At 51.2% G+C, this 18,452-nt stretch overlaps 1 protein-coding gene across 9 annotated transcripts in view; it reads left to right on the forward strand.

The window, feature by feature from the left end:
* The window catches only part of RALGAPA1 (Ral GTPase activating protein catalytic subunit alpha 1), a 775,068-nt gene that overhangs the window by 148,860 nt on the left and 607,756 nt on the right, over nt 1-18,452 (forward strand). For all 9 annotated transcript variants that reach the window (XM_086936929.1, XM_086936922.1, XM_086936927.1 and 6 more), the window contains exons 14-15: nt 1,943-2,072; nt 3,760-3,997. In XM_086936929.1, coding sequence (XP_086793055.1) covers nt 1,943-2,072; nt 3,760-3,997 — 368 coding nt within the window. The remainder of the gene's footprint in view (nt 1-1,942; nt 2,073-3,759; nt 3,998-18,452) is intronic.

Here is an 18,452-nt window from a genome sequence, read left to right on the forward strand (position 1 = left end):
CCAGGAGCTGCCCATCACCAATACCTGGGGTACTGCAGCCCGTTGCAAGCACCAAGGCCTTGTTTGTGCTCAGTTCGAACACCACCAAAACCGAATTGCACGTCGAGGGACTAAAAAAGAGGCCAGCTCCACGCCATAAGTCGTCTTGCGGTGTTTCTTCTCCCTCTTCTGCCGGTGCACAGAGAATTGTGAGAGCTTCAAACTCTGTCCCACCAGGCAAAACACCCATTTTTAATTAATTATTTTACAGAGTTTTATATAGCGCGAACTTGACCCGAATCTGGTATCGGAGCGTTTTACATAGCACTAGTTGCATTACATGAGGACACATTCATTTTAGTTAGGCGCGGGGAGATTAAGTGATTTACCCATAATCACAGTATGTTCAGCGTCATTGCAGAGACTTGAAACCAGTTCCCCAGATTCGAGGTCGACCGCCCTAGCCACTAGGCCAACTCCTCTCCCCTATGCACTCAAGCCTCCCAGACTGAGTCCATTGAAACAGACAGTGTCTTTGGTCCTGAGACCCTCAAGAGCCGTGCAGCTCTTTGGGTTCTGCCAGACTGGTTCCTCAGTCCCCACATGCATCCTTTCTTTGCAGGTACTGTTCCCCCTTGACTTCAAAGTGTAGCGTTCAAGGCTACCACCTCTGAAAGCACCTCTGCACCCGGACGCCCTAGGGCAGATCACCTTGAACTCTTGGTGCTTTCTTGCACCTTGGCCCCTACTTACCTTAGGTCATGAAGAACAGTCCTGTGCAGATTGTTTCTTCCATAGGATAACATTACCACTTTGGAGGCTCATGTCTCAAATCAGACAGCTGTCATTCTCTACTGTTTCTGTTGTAAAATTTGATAATGTCTAAAGTAAGTGCCTGATTACGAAGATCTTGGTGTCTAAAATTTTAATGAAGGTGGTAGTCTTTCCCAAATTGTCTCAAGTTTTTTTCTTGAGTGTGTCTCTCATTTATTGACTCTGTGTCTACAACAAATGCTTAACACTACCCTCTGATATGCCTAATCGGCTTGCCCACACTACTACAAAAGCGATCATTTGGGCTTATTAATTTAAGCCCTGTAATCTAATAAGGGCTGTCTGGACTTTCCACACAGTGTACCTCATTTTGGTACAGTACATAAAAAGCCAGCTACCTTCAATGCTTCTTTCCAAAGCTCTGAGGTGAAGCTTGAATAAGGAATTCATTTAATTTGTGCGCTCCGTGTCCCATGTCTCGTGGCCCATACAAGCTCAGCTGAGAGAAAGCAGACCGCTTGGTGTTTTCAAAATGCGGTTTTGTTCCTATTTGAGAACCAGCTTAGGAGACATTGTTGTTCTCACAACCGGAGAAGCGTAGGGGTGAGAATTGGGGAGAGGCAGGAAGTAGCAGACCATATTCCCTCCTGCATCAACTCACAGCAGCCTTTATCGTGCTTAAGAAATGGAAATAAGGTACTGTTGTGCTGGCGACCTCTGCCTCTTGAAAGGTGCTCTCTACACTCTCTGGTTGACTGGCACAATGCCCTGTTGTCTGATGCAGCGGTTGTTTTATTCTGCATTTTGGCCCCAGCTGTCTTGTGACCAAGCTCCCTCAGGTGTGGCCTCTGGTTTTCTAACAGATTCTACAGTGTCCTGGCAGAGTCCCTACTGTTCTGACAGAGTCAGACAACCGAGATAGCTTCTTTCTCTGACCGAGAGGCTGCAGTTGTCAATGTACTCTTCTGGTCTGGCACAGAGACCCACTTTTTCTGGTTCAGTTGCAAACTTGCTGTGGCGTATACATCCCAGTTATTTGGCTCAGAGATTCATATTTTCCAGCACTGAATATGAATCACCACATGGATACGTAGACATGCCTTCTGTATGTGTTGATATTCTGTTTCTTTCTGTCGATTTTAAAGTTTAATCTCTTGCACAAGTTTTACATGAGTTCCTTTCTTTGCAGGATCCAGTTGCTGCTAGTGATGCTTCGTGTTACGGAATCTGTACTGAAAGTTACTCCTCAAGTCCTGCTTCAGTACCAAGGAAGGAAGAACCAGATGTTGGCAGGCCGGCTAGCAGGACCACTATTCCAGGCAAAAACACACCTTTATTTATATCATTTCTTCTCTCTGGGGCCACCGCAGCGCTTGTTAGGCGATTTCTCAAGGGGGGACGGGTGGGGGTGGCTCAAATGATTGTTTACCTCCCTGCAGCCTGGGTGCTATCCCTGTGTCTTGCTAGGCGACCTCTCGGATTCCTGTTTAGCCTCAGTGACTGTGCTAAGGGACCTTTGACCTGCGCAGGCAGATTGAATGCTGGTGGGTGGACAGCGGTGGTTGCTGTCCAATATCTCATAGGGCCAGTATTGAAGCCCCTTAGGGCATATTTCTTATGTGGCTGGTTTCTGTGTATCCCCCGATGGGGCGTCTTTATGTCCCTGTTTAATAAAGAGCGGTCAGTGGTGATGGAATGTCCTCGTAGACATCAGACTGGAGTTGCTCCCACAGTTATGAAATGGTTAGTTTGCGCTGTCTGCTGCTCCCTCTCTGTTTCACAGCTTCTTCTTGCTATCTAGTTGTACCACCATACAAGCTCTAGTGATGATGAACGTGTTTTGGTTTGCAAAATCAAACACGTTTGGAGTCCATAAAGACTTTTTCCTTGGCCACTTCTATTCTTGCGGTATATCTTCTCTTTAGGAGCCGCCATGTCCTCATTCACCTTCTATGAGCACCTGAATCCTGATGTCAGCCAAACATGCTTCTCTTTCCTCTCCGTCACCCCAAAGTTACATACCCAGTTCTGTCTTTCATGTGGATTTCCATTCACCCCCACACTTAACTCAACAAAGTCTGCATTTGTACGCTTTGTTGCCTCTCCCACACTCCTCCTTTTGATTTCTCAACTCCTTCCCTCCTGAAAGAGTTGTGCTCCATCTTTCTCACCCCGAAACCTGAGCGCTTTTGGTTCCTGATTGAGGCTGGACTTCTTAATCTTCTCTACAGCCTCTACTGCATGGTGTCAGCTGCTCACCATAACAATAATTTGACATTACCTACCTTTCCAAACTACTAAACATCTTATTAATGCGTCTGTCATGGTCATACTAGATTATTGAAAAGCCTTTCTCAGGAAGTGTCCTTAGCATACAATTCCCTCTGTTGACTAGGTTATTGATTGAACACTGAATACTTTTTTCTCTGCCTTCTACTGATTACAGGAACCTAAACACACTACTAAATTAAAGTTGGTTGGCTATTTACAGACAGCGGAATCTAACTCCAGTTCATTACCTGGTCATAAAAGTGCCAACGTGCAGTAATTGGGCTTCTGCAGCGTTTCTTCCTTGCCATGTTGCTCACTTTCCTGACACATCACCTGTGCCACCCTGCCCTCTCTTATTTGAGACCTGACTGCCCCTCACATTGATCACGACTTTGAGTCCGTCTTTATTTAGTCACCCTTTAAAAAATCTTTTGGAGTTGCACTAAAAAGCATAGCACCTCATATTCAATGGAGATGTCGTGCACATACCACTCGGGCTGTCCTCTTCAGTTGGTGCTAGAAAGGTCTACTAGTTGCAGGCTCGTGTTCACTCCCAGCACTACTCATTCTGCATATGTGGCTGTGACTGTAAACTCGGACAGAGTTCCACCTAGTAGTTCCATTCAGAGAATTCCACCATAGTGCCAACAGCGAGGTTGCCAATCCTTGCTTACTTTTGCCAACCGAATGGTGCTGATGGTGACTTTGAGTAATTGAATATGCTCTGTCTTCCAGACTCTCATTGTAGCATGGATTAAGTCGAGTTTACACGTGAGTGTTTCACGGGACCTGTGGGATGAGCTGCTTGCTGTGATGTCTTCCTTGACCTACTGGGAGGAGCAGGCCACCGAGTGGGCGCACACCATGGAGACCCTGACCAAGGTGCTGGCCAAGAACGTCTACCACCTGGACCTGAACGATCTGCCTTTGGACAAGCTCAGTGAGCAGAAGCAGAAGAAGCACAAAGGGAAAGGTAAGAATTGCCGCCGGCGCTGTGCCATCTCTCTGAGCCCCACATGATTTCTTGCTATCCACAACTGTCATGACCTAGAGGCCATACTAATGGCCGTACAGCTTTATACAGTCTTGGTTGCTGTAAAATCTTCCCATTCTCTGCCTTTGACGGTGGCTCTGCCCAAGGCTATCTCCGCTATCTCAGCTGTCTTAGGTTTGAGACCCAAATATTTGTGTAACTCGAGAGTTCCCTCTGCTCTCTGAAGTCTGAGCCTAGGAGATAGCTCTGTAATCTGGAGTGGGGCAATCTCAGATGCATCCTCCTGTCTGTTTATATAATATTCCATTTACTTCTTGACCAGTGTTTTTAGGTCAATCCTGGGCAGCACATGCGCTGCTCGGAGGCATGCTGTAGTCAGGTATGGACTTCAAGCTCCGCCCACTTTTTCCATTGACTTGTCATTTTCCACTGTAAACTGTGACTTTTCATTGGTTAATAGGCTTAGTACTCCCTCCTTAGCACCGCCTTGTCTCATTTTGTAACCTCCCATGAGGACAACCCCGGTTACTTGTGTTGTTACACAGTAGGCTTTAATTACAGCTTCTGAGCACTATTTTCTCAAATAGCTTTGTCCTGCCTGCTGTTGCAATCAGGACACGCTCTCTCCTAACGTTAAAAAAAGAATTAATAGCACGAGCGCCGAACGCATTAGCAATGCAATAGGTATTGTATTTGCGAGCATTTATGCTGTTTGCATTTTATATGGTAATGCTTTTTTATTTATCTGTTTTAAAAAAATACATAAATAAAAGGCATTGTCCTTTACAATGCCAATAGTGCCAACTCTCGTAAATGCGAGACGTATTGCATTGCACATGCTTGTTCCTCATTGTTAGTTTGTGTGTTGAAGTGCCCAAAGTCCATGCCTGTTTTTGACTAATTTTGTATGTAAAAGATACCTTTGTAACATGTGTAGCTGTGGGTCACATGCTTTGCAGGCGCCTTCGATCTAGTGTTGGACATGGACTTGGCAAGTTGTTTTTCTTCGAAGTATAAGTTTTGGGTTTGAGAAAACTCCTCATCCATCCCTTAATGCACCAGGACAAACTGCCCTACATATTGTTTTTTTTCCATCATCTGGTTCGGACATGCTTTTGAATCTCCAAGACCGTCAAATTACGAACACCACTGATTTCATTTAATGTAAGAATATATAAAGTGCCTGAATCACCCCTGAAGGCATATCTCTGCGCTGGAGCAGCACAAAAGCAGAACCGGCAAAGAGTTAAACAGCAAAACGTTCAGTTTTGAGGAGTTTCCTTAAACTTCACAAATCATCACATCTTTGAAGATTAAGAGGCAGTTGATTCCATAACAGGGGGGCCATGAGGGAAAAGGCTTTACCTTCTGTATGGGATTTCTTGAAGTGATGAATAGTGAGATATTTCGCTCCAGAGTGGACGACTCTGCCCGGCCGGTAGGGGATAGGTTTATCAGCTAGGTAGCTGGGTCCTTTGTCATTTAAGGCTTTATGTACAATACAGCAAATTTTAAACTTGATTCTCTGGCAAATGGTCAGCCAATGAAGTTGTTGCAAGAGGGGAAGGGATGACGTTCTAGGGGTATATCTGTGACAAGCCAAGTTGCAGTATTCTGTTCTACCTGTAGTTTATTCAGTAATGATAATTAACTGCGACCAAAAGGGCATTGCACTAGTCCAGACATCTGATAACTAGTGCCTGAATCAAGGTTTTACATACAGATAGTTTGTTGTCTCCTGAGGCAAAATAGCCGGGAGTGCTCGTTTTTAACTATTTTTGTGTCATTTGTGATCTAATACTTGTGCTTTTAACTCACCTGGACTCCCACTGCTAATCTCATTTTGGAGGGCGCCGTGCAGCGGATCAAACGCTCACGTGACCCCCTCCCCTCGGCCTGTTCCACGCTCGGCCACGCCCACTTTGAGGCCACGCCCCCTTCCCGCCCTTTATAAAGCGCTGAGACGCTAGCGCTGGGGTGTTTGTTGTCTCCTGAGGCAAAATAGCCGGGAGTGCTCGTTTTTAACTATTTTTGTGTCATTTGTGATCTAATACTTGTGCTTTTAACTCACCTGGACTCCCACTGCTAATCTCATTTTGGAGGGCGCCGTGCAGCGGATCAAACGCTCACGTGACCCCCTCCCCTCGGCCTGTTCCACGCTCGGCCACGCCCACTTTGAGGCCACGCCCCCTTCCCGCCCTCAAATCCCCTTTATCAAATGTGCTATCCTAGGGAGCGCAGCGGACGTGCGCAGCGGGCGCGCCGTTTGCGCGCCGAAGGCGCGCCTAAGGCAAGCCCGTCTGCGCCCGTCCGCGGCCGGACGGGGCCTGGGGCACGACCCCTTGCTCAACATACCCTGTATTCATCCAAGCAGCTTACCACCCTTCAAGGAGACTGGCCTCTCCCAGAAACTATACTAAGGCACATTGCTTCCTTAGGTCTTGCTCATTCCCCCACCTCTAGGCCACTGTCCGTCCGCTCGATCCCTCCACCGCGGAACCCGCCCCTGCCTGTCCCTCCCTCCTCGCCTCCACCGCTATCTTTTCTTTTACTTAATACAAGGTCAGCGGTCAAGCACCATCATGAGTTGTTTACCCTGCTTGACACTGAGAAGCCGGATCTGTTGCTATTAACCGAAACCTGGTTCTGTGACTCCTCCCTTCCTGTTCTCCTGGCTACTCTCCCCCCTTCCTACGTTGCCCTGCGCGCCGATCGTCCGGCGGGCAGGGCCGGCGGCGGCGTGGCGCTTATCGCCCGTTCAGAATTACAGTTTCAATTTCTTTCCTATTCTCCCATTGCTCCTACTGAATTCCTTGTGGCCCGTTCCCTATCCTTCTCTCCCCCCATCACTTGTCTCCTTATGTACCGGCCCCCCCCGTCTTCTCCTTTATTCCTGCCGGCATTTCAAGACCTGTTGGCCAATTTGGTGGTCAACTACGCCTCGGTCTTGGTGCTAGGCGACTTCAATTATTGGCCTTCGGACCCCTTTGAGTGCACCGCTTCCAAAGAGTTCACCGAATCTCTCTCCTCTTTGAACTTTGTCCCGCACATAACGGTCCCCACCCATTCCCACGGCCACTTGTTGGACCAGGTTTGGTCTCTCAACCTTCAATTATCCCCGGTGATGGTATCCCCCTGCTGTTGGTCTGACCACGCTCTTATTTCTTTTTCTATCTCTCACCACCCTGTACCTAAAGTTCCACATGCCAGAAACACCTGGGCGCGGAACTGGAACAGAGTTGACCTGTCTTCTTTGTCCTCCCTGCTCCGTAATTCCACCCCGTCTCTCTCCGGTCTCTCCTCCCATTCTCAAGCCACTGCCATTAACACCTGGCTGACTACAGGCTGTAACACTGTGGCCCCCTTGAGTCGTATTTCCATCCGACGACAAAAGGACTCCAACAGATGGTTTAACGACCACCTAAAAGAGTTAAAACTATCGGCCCGACAGGCGGAGAGACAGTGGAGAAGAAACTATTCCTCCGCAGCAAAAACCCTCTATCTCAAATCACTTGCTACTTACAAAATTGCTATTCTCTCTGCTAAAACCACCTATTTTTCCTTAAAAATAGAGGCAGCGGAAAATAAATCCAGAGAAATATTCAGCATAGTTAACAACTTGGCTTACTCTGACAGAGCTTCTTCGCAAATCCTTCCATCTCAATCATTTTGCGATCAGCTCAATACCTACTTTGCAGACAAAATCATTACCATCAAGGCTAACATCCCCCCCCCTTCACCTACTTTTGTGGACCTCCCTTCCCCCACCGTCCTCAATCGCCTCACCTCTATTCTCCCCCTCACTGAGGCCTCATTCCGCGAGATACTCCCCAAAGTCAAGTCGGGCTCTCCGGCAGACACTTGTCCAGCTCGTATCTTGCAACATATTTACTCCTCTTGCCCTGAAGCCCCCATCACCTTTCTCAACAACTCACTCGCTCAGGGAGTAGTGACCCCGGCACTCAAAACAGCCTTTATAGTGCCCATTTTGAAAAAACCCGGCACTGACCCTACCATCTCAGCCAACTACCGCCCTATCTCCCTGCTGCCCTACCTGGGCAAGGTGCTGGAACGCCATGCCACCGCGGTCCTCAGCGCCCACGTAGAGGCCAACGGTGGGTTGGCTTCCCGCCAGGCCGGCTTCCGCCCCAGACACTCGACCGAATCAGTCGTGGTGTCGGTACTCGACACCCTCAGGACGGGCATGGACAATAATAAACACCAGGCGCTGTTGCTTCTCGATCTCTCCGCCGCCTTTGACACGGTTGACCATACCATCTTATTGTCCCGTGTCGGGGCGGCGGAATCGAGGGCTCAGCCCTGCTCTGGCTGTCCTCATTCCTGAGGGACCGCACCCAGGCAGTTCGGTCGGGTGACTTCTCGTCCACTCCTATCCCTGTCACTTGTGGTGTCCCCCAGGGATCTTCTCTTTCCCCCTTGTTGTTCAACCTTTACATTTCCCCTCTTATCTTTGCTCTTCAGCAGCTGGAGGTCACCGTGTACAACTACGCGGATGACCTCCAGCTCATCTTCGATCTGTCTACTTCCCCTTCTTCTGTCTCTAATTTTCAGTCGACTATGACCTTCATCAGGGACTGGATGAACCACAACCAGCTGAAATTGAACCCGGACAAAACCGAGCTGGTTCTCACCGGTGGTTCGTCCAGTCCCTGGAATTCTCATTTCTGGCCACTCTCTCTAGGTCCCCCCCCCTCTCCGTCACCCACAGTTAAAACATTGGGGGTTAAAATCAACAACCAGCTCACCCTCCACTCACAAATCAGCACCGTTGTATCTTCCTGCTTTCTCACCCTTCGCACTATCCGCTCTGTTTCCCGTTTTTTTTCCCCACAGGCACTTAAGGTGATCATGGCTGCACTGGTCATCTCGAGGCTAGATTACGCTAATGCCATCTACAACGGCATCCCATTATATAGCCTGCGGAGACTCCAGTTGGTTCAGAACCAAGCGGCCCGTCTGGTCTATGGTCTCCCACGGTACCACCATTCCACACCCCTCCTCAAAGAGCTTCACTGGCTCCCGGTTAAAGAACGTTCCCTGTTTAAGACCGGGTGTATGGTCTTTCAGGCCCGACAAGGCACTGCCCCTGCCTTTATTGCCTCATTACTAAAGGAATACGTCCCCTCTAGAGAGCTTCGTTCTTCCTCCAAGTCCCTCCTCCTAACCCCACGTTTTAAACGTAAAAAATGGGGCGGAACCAACTTTGCCACTCTTGCCCCCACTTTTTGGAATTCCCTCCCTGATCACCTCCGCTATTCTACCCATTATCTTTCGTTCCGCAAGGATTTAAAAACCTTTCTCTTCAAACAAGCCTTCCCTGTATAATGCCCCTCCCTACCCAAGACTGGTCTTATTTTCTTCAGGTGTCAAACGAACTACTAGCGCCAAGAAACCGTACGGTATACGCTGCGCTCTACAAATGTTTTAAATTAGAATTAGAGGGGGAATATTCTATGCAAAAGACACATCACATGGAAGCAGTTGCCGAGGTAGCCTCAACTTGGTCCTTCATAGACCGGGTCTGATCTAAATGCACACCTGTGTTTTTACCACTGTCTTAGGGGTAGGGGCGATGCTCAAATCCGCAGGCCACCCCTCTGCAGACCAGAGTATATTGGCATTACTAAAGAGCATAATCTCGGTCTGTTCAGCGTCAAGCTGGAGGAAGCTATCCATCATCCATGAAGAAATTGCTTTCATGCCCTCCGAAAAACGAGATCTTGCGGTCAGAGCTTTTATTACATTTGACTCCAGTGCTTAGAACCGTCTCAAATAACTTTAAAAAAAAAAACCTTCAACTGACAACCACTCAAATTCGACACAGAACTGAGGGTTTCTTTATTAGCACCAGGTCATATGAGAATGAGGCGAGGGTTATGGAGAACACCGGTTTTGCCCTAAGAGCAACAGTAAGTTCCTGTGGAGGGACCATCACCAGGCTTGTAATCTTTGCTTGCCCACAGACCCATCCAGCTGTTTGTCCTGTTGGGCCTTCAAAGAAAAAAGGCAGTCTGATATAGAAGGGAACATAGGTGAGAGAATTATATGATGCAGCACCAGGACCCGAAGGCATTGAAAGATCCTATCCAGAAGGTGAATGTCCTTTACGTATCCCTAGTACCAATCAGAACGAAGCCCAGAAACCCTCTTCTCAGAGAGCTCAGATTATGAAGAGAAGCATCCTTCAAAATGCAGACATTGACACAGAAGTCTGTGCCAAGACCTGATTTAATGGGAAAAAGAACAGATGGGCGGAATGCTGAACAACACAAACATATACCTCCAGTCACATATCTGGGTTTAATCCATCGTTTATTTTTGCTCACCACACCACCCCAGTTTAGACCGAGCCATATGCAAAGCAGTCTTTACCCTGCTCCTCATGGGAACAGTCCAGCACGATCCATAAAACAATAGATCAAACCCATATCTGTGGGGATGAATGTTTGCATTGTTCTTCATTCCGTCCATCATCTGTTCTTTTCGCTCAAGACCAGATTTAATGGCAGTGTCATTGTGGAGTGGCGCAGCCCCCATCTTTGAGCAGCCAGAGCAGCGCGATCTTAGACAGATTCACATTTTCAATCTGGGAACATTCTGGCTCGCCCTTTACAAGAGGCAAACCGACAGTTCTGAAGAAGAGTTCATACTTTAGTAGACACTACCTTACTCTTTTTTGTGGTGGTGTGGACGAGCAGTAAGGCTTATCAGAGGGCAGTGTTGAGCATTTGTTGAAAACACTCAGGCAAGAAATGTCACACACTCTGAAACCAGCCCAACTGTTTGTATAAAAAGCCATTACTTTGTTTTCTTTGTGTTTTTAATTACTAGAACCAAGGTGTGCTTTGTAGCAGGCAAATTATACTTCCAATGCAATGATACTTTTTAAAATACGGTGTGTCCTGGATTTGTAGAAACAGACAAGTTACTTTGCAGTATGGAAAATGTGTGGTAAACTCTTTAGAATACTCGTAATTACTTTAGATGGGCAAAACAGACTATGAGCAGTTTGGGCATAACCGTACACCAGTAAGCAGGTTAACTCATTGAGAAACGCTAAGTTACTTTTGTTGCAGTACAAGACCGGGTCAACACAACAATTTCCTGAGAAAATCCCACCATGCAATCCTTCGGAAGAAAAAAAAGCTGTGTTAAAGTTGGAAGGTAAGTAAACAGTTTTGTTAACTGAGTTTTGGAGGGTAGAGCCAAGGTTCCCCAAGGTTCAGTTTATCAATCCTAGTGCACCACCAGCGGCACAAGGGTGGCTGGGTGCAGAGTGCAGGGTGCCAAGGTTGGCCAGTGGGGCTAGGGGGCACCTGGTTGGTAGCTGCTCACAGGCAGGCCACTCAGTTTCCAGAGCCAAGTTCCTAGGGTTAAGGTGAGTGCAAAGGGGATTCCAAGGTAGCACCAGGACTGCACCACCAGGGGCACAGGTGCTGCTGGGTGCAGGGTGCGTAGGCTCTATCTGGAGCCCCATGCAATAATATCAGGGTTGTCATCTTTGGGTTTTGGCTGCAGGCTCGGTCCGGGAAGTCTTCCAGAAGGAACCAGGCTGCAGCGGTGCCTTTCAACATCGGTAATCCACTTACCGGTGTGGTCGCGGTAGAGGGAGGGTGTTGTGAAGAGGCTGTAGGCGTCGACATGGATGGGTTGGAGGTCAGAACCAGTGCAGAGGTAAGTCCTGGAGCAGGGTTTCTTGGTTCCCCAGGGGCTGGATCTTCTTCTGTGGACAGGGCCGCTGTCCTCAAGAGTCTCTTCTTTATTGAAGTGGGGGATCAGTCCTAATCAAATCTGGAGGTCGCTGATCCTTTTTGGACCGTCGTTTTCTTCAGAGCTGCAGGCAGGTTGGTAGGGCTGGGCCCAAGTCAGTTGGGCCTGGAGTCTTCACTGCTGCAACATCTTCGGGATTCCAGTCGTCTTAGGTCGTCAATACTAAAATTCTTGGTTCTGGGCCGCCACCTAAATACTGTACTTAGGGGGTGTTTTCGAGGTCTTGAGGTAGTAAATAGAGGGTGACTGACCTTAGGGTCACTCGGTCCTTGGTGGGCTCACCCCACGTGGAGGAGCGAGCACAATCCCTCATCCGGAGCGGGGGGTGCCTGCCACCTGTAAGATGGGGGGACTGAAGAGTGGGCTTCACCTCGCCTCCCCCATCTGAGGGGTGGGGTTGACACAGGTGGGTACACCTTCTGGGCTGTCTTGGTTTTTCCCGTCAAAAAAGGGGTGAGACCGGAACGGGCCTGCTCCTGGGGGTCGCGTTGTAAAGGTGGCAAGGCCTTTGAAGCTCCCCTGCCACAGGCGGCTCTTCCTTACCTGGGAGAGATGTGAACACCTCCACCAAAGGAAGGCTTTGTTTCTGGGCCCAGGGAGCGAAGGCGCCCTCCCCAGGAGTCCAGGAACTTGTCTTGGGGTGGCAGGCTGGTGTTCACCAGTCAGGAACCCACCAGCGGTTGGTTTGGTTCAGGGGTCCCCTCTAGCTGGGAGTCCTGAGTGCATGGAATACAATATCTGAACTGGAACCAGCGCAGGGTTCTTATTCCTAGATGTTTGATACCGAACATTCCAGACTTCAGTAAAGCCATTATGGTGCTAGGAAAACTCTTAATGACTAGTTTCTAGACCATATACTCGGGATGGATTTACTGGACACTTATAATATCAAAGAATGACCGTATATATTATAGGGGGTCTATCTGCTCATGCAGACATGTCCAGGGATGGGGCCATTTTAACTCTTCGTTTTTAGCTGCACCACAACCCTCGGGCTGCAATGGCATTGGTGCATGTTTGTGCTGAGCGACCACTGAGCCTTGCTTAGGCCTGGTCGCCCCCTACCTCCTCCCGCTGCCTGCCTCCTTGCTCCTGTGCCCCAGCACTCGCCTAGGGCGACCCAGCCGCCGCTGAACCGCCCGCCCGCACCAGACTTTCCCGCCGCTGCCTCCCTGCGGCCTCGCCCCCCACCAGCCCATTGGGCGACCTGCTCCCGCCACCCAGCTGACCCTCTCTCCCAGCTACCTTTTTATGTCGCCCCCACGCACGCGCAGCGGGCGCGCCGAATGTGCGCCGAAGGCGCGCCAAAGGTAAGCCCGTCTGCGCCCGTCCGCGCATGGCCCGCGCCCAGCGCCAGAACCCCTGGCCCCCGCGGAGGCCAGCCCACCCGCCGGACCTACGACGCCGCCGCACTCAACGCACTCAATACCGGGCAAACCCCCGGATGCTACCGAGCCACCCCGCAACGCACCCACGGACCCTTCTGCTGCCGATCCTGCAACTTCTCCTGCATCCAGACCTGCACCGCACCCGCCAAGCTGAACACCAGCAGCAACCACCTGAAGTGCATCCTGCTCAACACCCGCTCCGTCCACAGACATACCGCAGAACTCTGGAACCTGCTCGACACCACAGCTCTAGACGTCGCCTTCCTCACGGAAACCTGGATGAACGCCTCCTCAGCGCCCGACATCGCCATCGCCGTTCCGGACGGACACAAGATCACCCGGAGGGACCGCATCAACCAGACTGGAGGAGGCATCGCCATTGTCCACAAGAACACCATCCGCATCATGACCAACTCCGACGACACCTTCATCGCCACCGAACACCACCACTTCCAGATACACACCGACCCCAAGACCACCCTCAGAGGCACCCTCATCTACAGACCCCCGGGACCACGCACACAATTCAGCGAAGACATCGCCGACTTCATCAGCCCGCACGCCCTCCCCTCCGCTGACTACATCCTCCTCGGGGACCTCAACTTCCACCTGGAGAACAACAACGACCGCAACACCACCACCCTGCTGGACCCTCGCCAACCTCGGAGTCCAGCAACTGGTGACCACCCCCACCCACTACGCCGGCCACACGCTTGACCCCGTCTTCTCCTCCAGCAAGGACATCTCCTTCAGCCACTCCACCGGACTCCACTGGACAGACCACAGCTGCGTCCACTTCAGCTTCAGAAGGACCACGCTCCACCACCACCCGCAACAGGCCCCCCGCAGAAGCTGGAACAAGATCACAGCTGACCAGCTCGCCACATCCCTGAGCCAGAACCCCCCCGCCAGCTCCGCGAACCCCAACCAAGCCGCCAACAACCTCACGATGTGGATCAGCAACTGCACAGACGACCTCGCTCCGCTGAAAACCCCCCCCGCCAGACCCGGCTCCAAGAAAGCATCCTGGTTCACCGATGAACTCAAGAGCTCCAAGAAGAACTGCCGAGCCCTCGAGAAAGCCTGGCGCAGAGACCCTACTACAGACAACATGACCACCCTCAAGCTCGCTACTCGAAAACATCACCAACTGATCCACGCCACCAAGAAAACCGCATTCAAGGAACGACTGGACAACAACGCCCACAACAGCAAGGAACTCTTCAACATCGTCAAAGAGCTCTCGAACCCTAGCGCCGGAAACGACATCACTCCCTCGCAAGACCTCTGCAACTCGCTCGCCTCGTTCTTCCACAGCAAGATCGCAGACATACACAACAGCTTCAGCACACAGCCGACGCACCCTACGACCGCACCAACGCCCCCCACCACCACCCTCCGCGCCTGGACCCCAATCAACACCGAAGACACCATCCGCACGATGAACTCCATCCACTCCGGATCTCCAACAGACCCCTGCCCTCACCACATCTTCAACAAGGCCGACTCCGTCATCGCACCCCACCTACGGGACATCATCAACGCCTCCTTCAACACCGCCACCTTCCCAGAGAGCTGGAAGCATGCCGAACTCAGCGCCCTACTGAAAAAACCATCTGCCGACCCCACCGACCTCAAAAACCACCGCCCCATCTCGCTTCTTCCTTTTCCTGCCAAAGTCATCGAGAAGACCGTCAACAAACAGCTGGCCACCTTCCTCGAGACGAATGGATCCCTCGACCACTCGCAATCCGGCTTCCGGGCCAACCACAGCACCGAGACCGCCCTCATCGCAGCCACCGACGACATCCGAACCCTGCTCGACAACGGGGAAACAGCGGCCCTCATCCTCCTGGACCTCTCCGCGGCGTTCGACACGGTCAGCCACCGCACCCTAGTACAGCGCCTCAACTACATCGGAATCCAGGAGAAGGCACTGGAATGGATCATCTCCTTCCTCGCCAGAAGAACACAGAGAGTCCGCCTCCCCCCGTTCAGATCCGAGGCCACCAAAGTCATCTGCGGCGTACCACAAGGATCATCACTCAGCCCCACACTGTTCAACATCTACATGAGCCCCCTTGCGGCCATCGCACGCCAACACAACCTCAACATCATCTCCTACGCCGACGACACCCAGCTGATCCTCTCCCTCACCAACGACCCCGCCACCGCCAGAACCAACCTACACGAAGGGATGAAAGACGTAGCCGAGTGGATGATGAACAGCCGCCTGACACTGAACTCCGATAAGACTGAAGTCCTCATCCTGGGATCTTCACCCTCCGCCTGGGACGACTCCTGGTGGCCCCCTGCCCTGGGCAGCGCACCCAAACCAACAGACCACGCACGCAACTGGGCTTCATCCTGGACTCCTCCCTCTCCATGACCAGACAAGTCAACGCCGTCTCCTCGTCATGCTTCAACATCCTGCGCATGCTACGTAAGATCTTCCGGTGGATCCCACCGAAACCAGGAAGACGGTCACCCAGGCCCTCGTCACCAGCCGACTGGACTACGGCAACTCCCTCTACGCCGGAACCACAGCAAAGCTCCAGAAAAGACTCCAGCGCATTCAGAACGCCTCAGCACGCCTCATCCTGGACATTCCCCGACACAGCCACATCTCCGTACACCTGAGAAACCTGCACTGGCTCCCCGTTAGCAAGAGAATCACGTTCCGACTCTTCACCCACGCACACAAAGCTCTCCACAACCAAGGCCCAAGATACCTCAACGAACGCCTGACCTTCTACACTCCCACCCGCCAGCTTCGATCGATCAGCCACGCCCTCGCCGCCGTCCCCCGCATCCGAAGAGCCACAACAGGAGGAAGATCCTTCTCCTACCTGGCGGCCAAGACGAGGAACTCCCTCCCCATCCACCTCCGACTGACCCAAGACCACCTCGCCTTCAGGAAGCAACTCAAGACCTGGCTGTTCGAGCAGTAGCGGACCCCCCTCCCCCAAGCGCCTTGAGACCCTCCGGGTGAGTAGCGCGCTATACAAATGCTTTGATTGATTGCTGAGATGTCCCAGAGGGTGGCATAGTACATGATGCAGCACTCGGGGGGCCTTCCCCTGGCTACCAGGCCCTTGATACCATAGCTACCCCTTATTGTGCCACCCTTAGAGGCCCTGTACCTTTACACTCACACGCTGGCTTTGCAGGATGCGTGCTTTGGTGCAGAACAAAGTAAAGAGTCGACCTGGCACACATCCTTGTGTGCCATGCATACAACCCACTGCCCTGACATAGGTCAGCCACCCCTCCAGCTGGGTGCATTACTCTAGTGGTGAGGGTACAGGTGCATGAGCCCTGTACCCCTACAGTGTCTAAGCCAATTCTTAGACATTGCTGCCATTAAGAGTATATAGTGCTGCGAGTTTGTCATTACAAACTCAACAGCACCATAATGGCTTTACTGAAAACTGGGAAATTTGGTATCAAACTTCTCAGCCCATTAAACCCACACTGATGCCAGTGTGGGATTTAATGAAAAATGCACCAGAGGGCATCTTAGAGATGCCCCCTGAAAAACGACCTAACACTAGTGTCCAGGCTGAGTGGCTGCTCGCCACCTGCCACCACCAGATATGGTTCTGGACCCCTGGGTCCAGAGCTGCTGCTCTCGGGGGTCTGCAAAATGCACATCCTGGGACGAGATGCCAAGCCTCCTTCCCCAGGATGGGCAGAGTCCACGAAGGAGAAGCTTCAAAGGCTTGCCACCTTTGAAGCTTCCCCAGACCTTTTGCTGCTTCCAGCAACTGGCCCCCACCGGTTCTGACCCCACATTGTGCGGGAGAATCACGGGAAAACAAAGTGAGTAAGGGAGATGGGCCCACCTTTGCCAACCACCCCCCCCTCAGGTGGGGGAGGAGAGGTGAAGCACAACTCTCATTCCCTGCCATCCCCAACCAACCAGAGTGAGGCATATGCCCTCTTCCCACTGGAGTTTGGCTTAATAGGGGGTGTACCCACCCCAAGGAAGCGACGCATTGGTCCCAACCTTTACTTACCTGTAACACCCCTAAATGAAGTATTTTGGGGCACCCCTGGACCTTGCCTCCTCAGACAAGGTATGAAGAAGCCATGCTAAAGCTATGAAAAGGAAGACGCCCACTGACCAAGCTCCAGCCCTACCAGCCTGTGACCACCTCTAACCTATGGGAGCGAAATCCAGGGTTGTCCTGCAGCTAGCAGCCTCAGGAACCTGCAGGACCTGCCCTGCCTTCCACCCCGAAGACTTTGTCTCTCGTGAACTCCGGATTTGTTCACCCACAGTCTGCACCACTCTGCACCCGATGCCCACGGCCCTAATTTGAGTAGCCCAACACCACAAGGATGTCTCCCTGGCGATCCCGACATGAGATCTGATGATCTCTGACCTGTTTTGACCCTCTCTACAACGCCTGCAGTCTTTCTGGAGGATACCCCCAACAGAAACCGGAGCTTGTATGAAATTCAGATGCCTTTTAGACACCCCTGCACCAGATGTCCCACAACCTTTGGTGGCCCAACCAACAGTGTTCCAGTATCCCCAGGCAGACCAACTTACCTTTCCAGCCTGTGGTCACCTCCAGAAGATCTTCGTCCCCGAGGCTGCAGTCTTTGTCCAAACCAGAGACTCCCCATTGATGTCAACAAGGCACCCAATACCAAAAGAGCACCCTGCACCCAGTTGCCCATGTCCCGCTCCGGGTGTACTTTGGGTGTTAACCCGGACCCCCTTTGCCCTGAACCTAACACCAGGAGCTTTGCTCCCACAACCCAGTGGCCTGCTCATAAGCAGCCACCGACCGGAGGCCCCCTCACATTGGGCCTCAGCACTCTGCACCCGTCCACCCCAGTGCCACCGAGGGTGCTTTCGGAGTGCATCCTTGACCCTGGGGAAATCCTTGTTCTAACCCTAGAAACTCAGTCCCAAAGACTGAGTACGTACTTGTTAACCGATAACCTAATTTCTCTCCATAGGAATACATCAACTGTTTTCCCTTGAAAAATGTTCTAAGTGTGAAGTTGACTTGCATGAAATCCTGAAAAACTGCAACTGTGCAAAACTGATTGTACTTACCTTTTCTCCAGGAAATGGCCCAGGGTGATATCTAGGCATATCACACTGATCAGTAAAAGTAACTTTAAAAGTAATCTGAATAGTAATTTCAGCATCTTGGCTTACCTGTATTTCAATCAATTGCATTTGAACTTGCATTCAATTGTAAAACCCTGCCTAAGAGTTTGCAAAGCATTTATTT

The sequence above is a fragment of the Lissotriton vulgaris genome, chromosome 9 (assembly GCF_964263255.1).
Source record: "Lissotriton vulgaris chromosome 9, aLisVul1.2, whole genome shotgun sequence".
NCBI lineage: Eukaryota > Metazoa > Chordata > Amphibia > Caudata > Salamandridae > Lissotriton > Lissotriton vulgaris.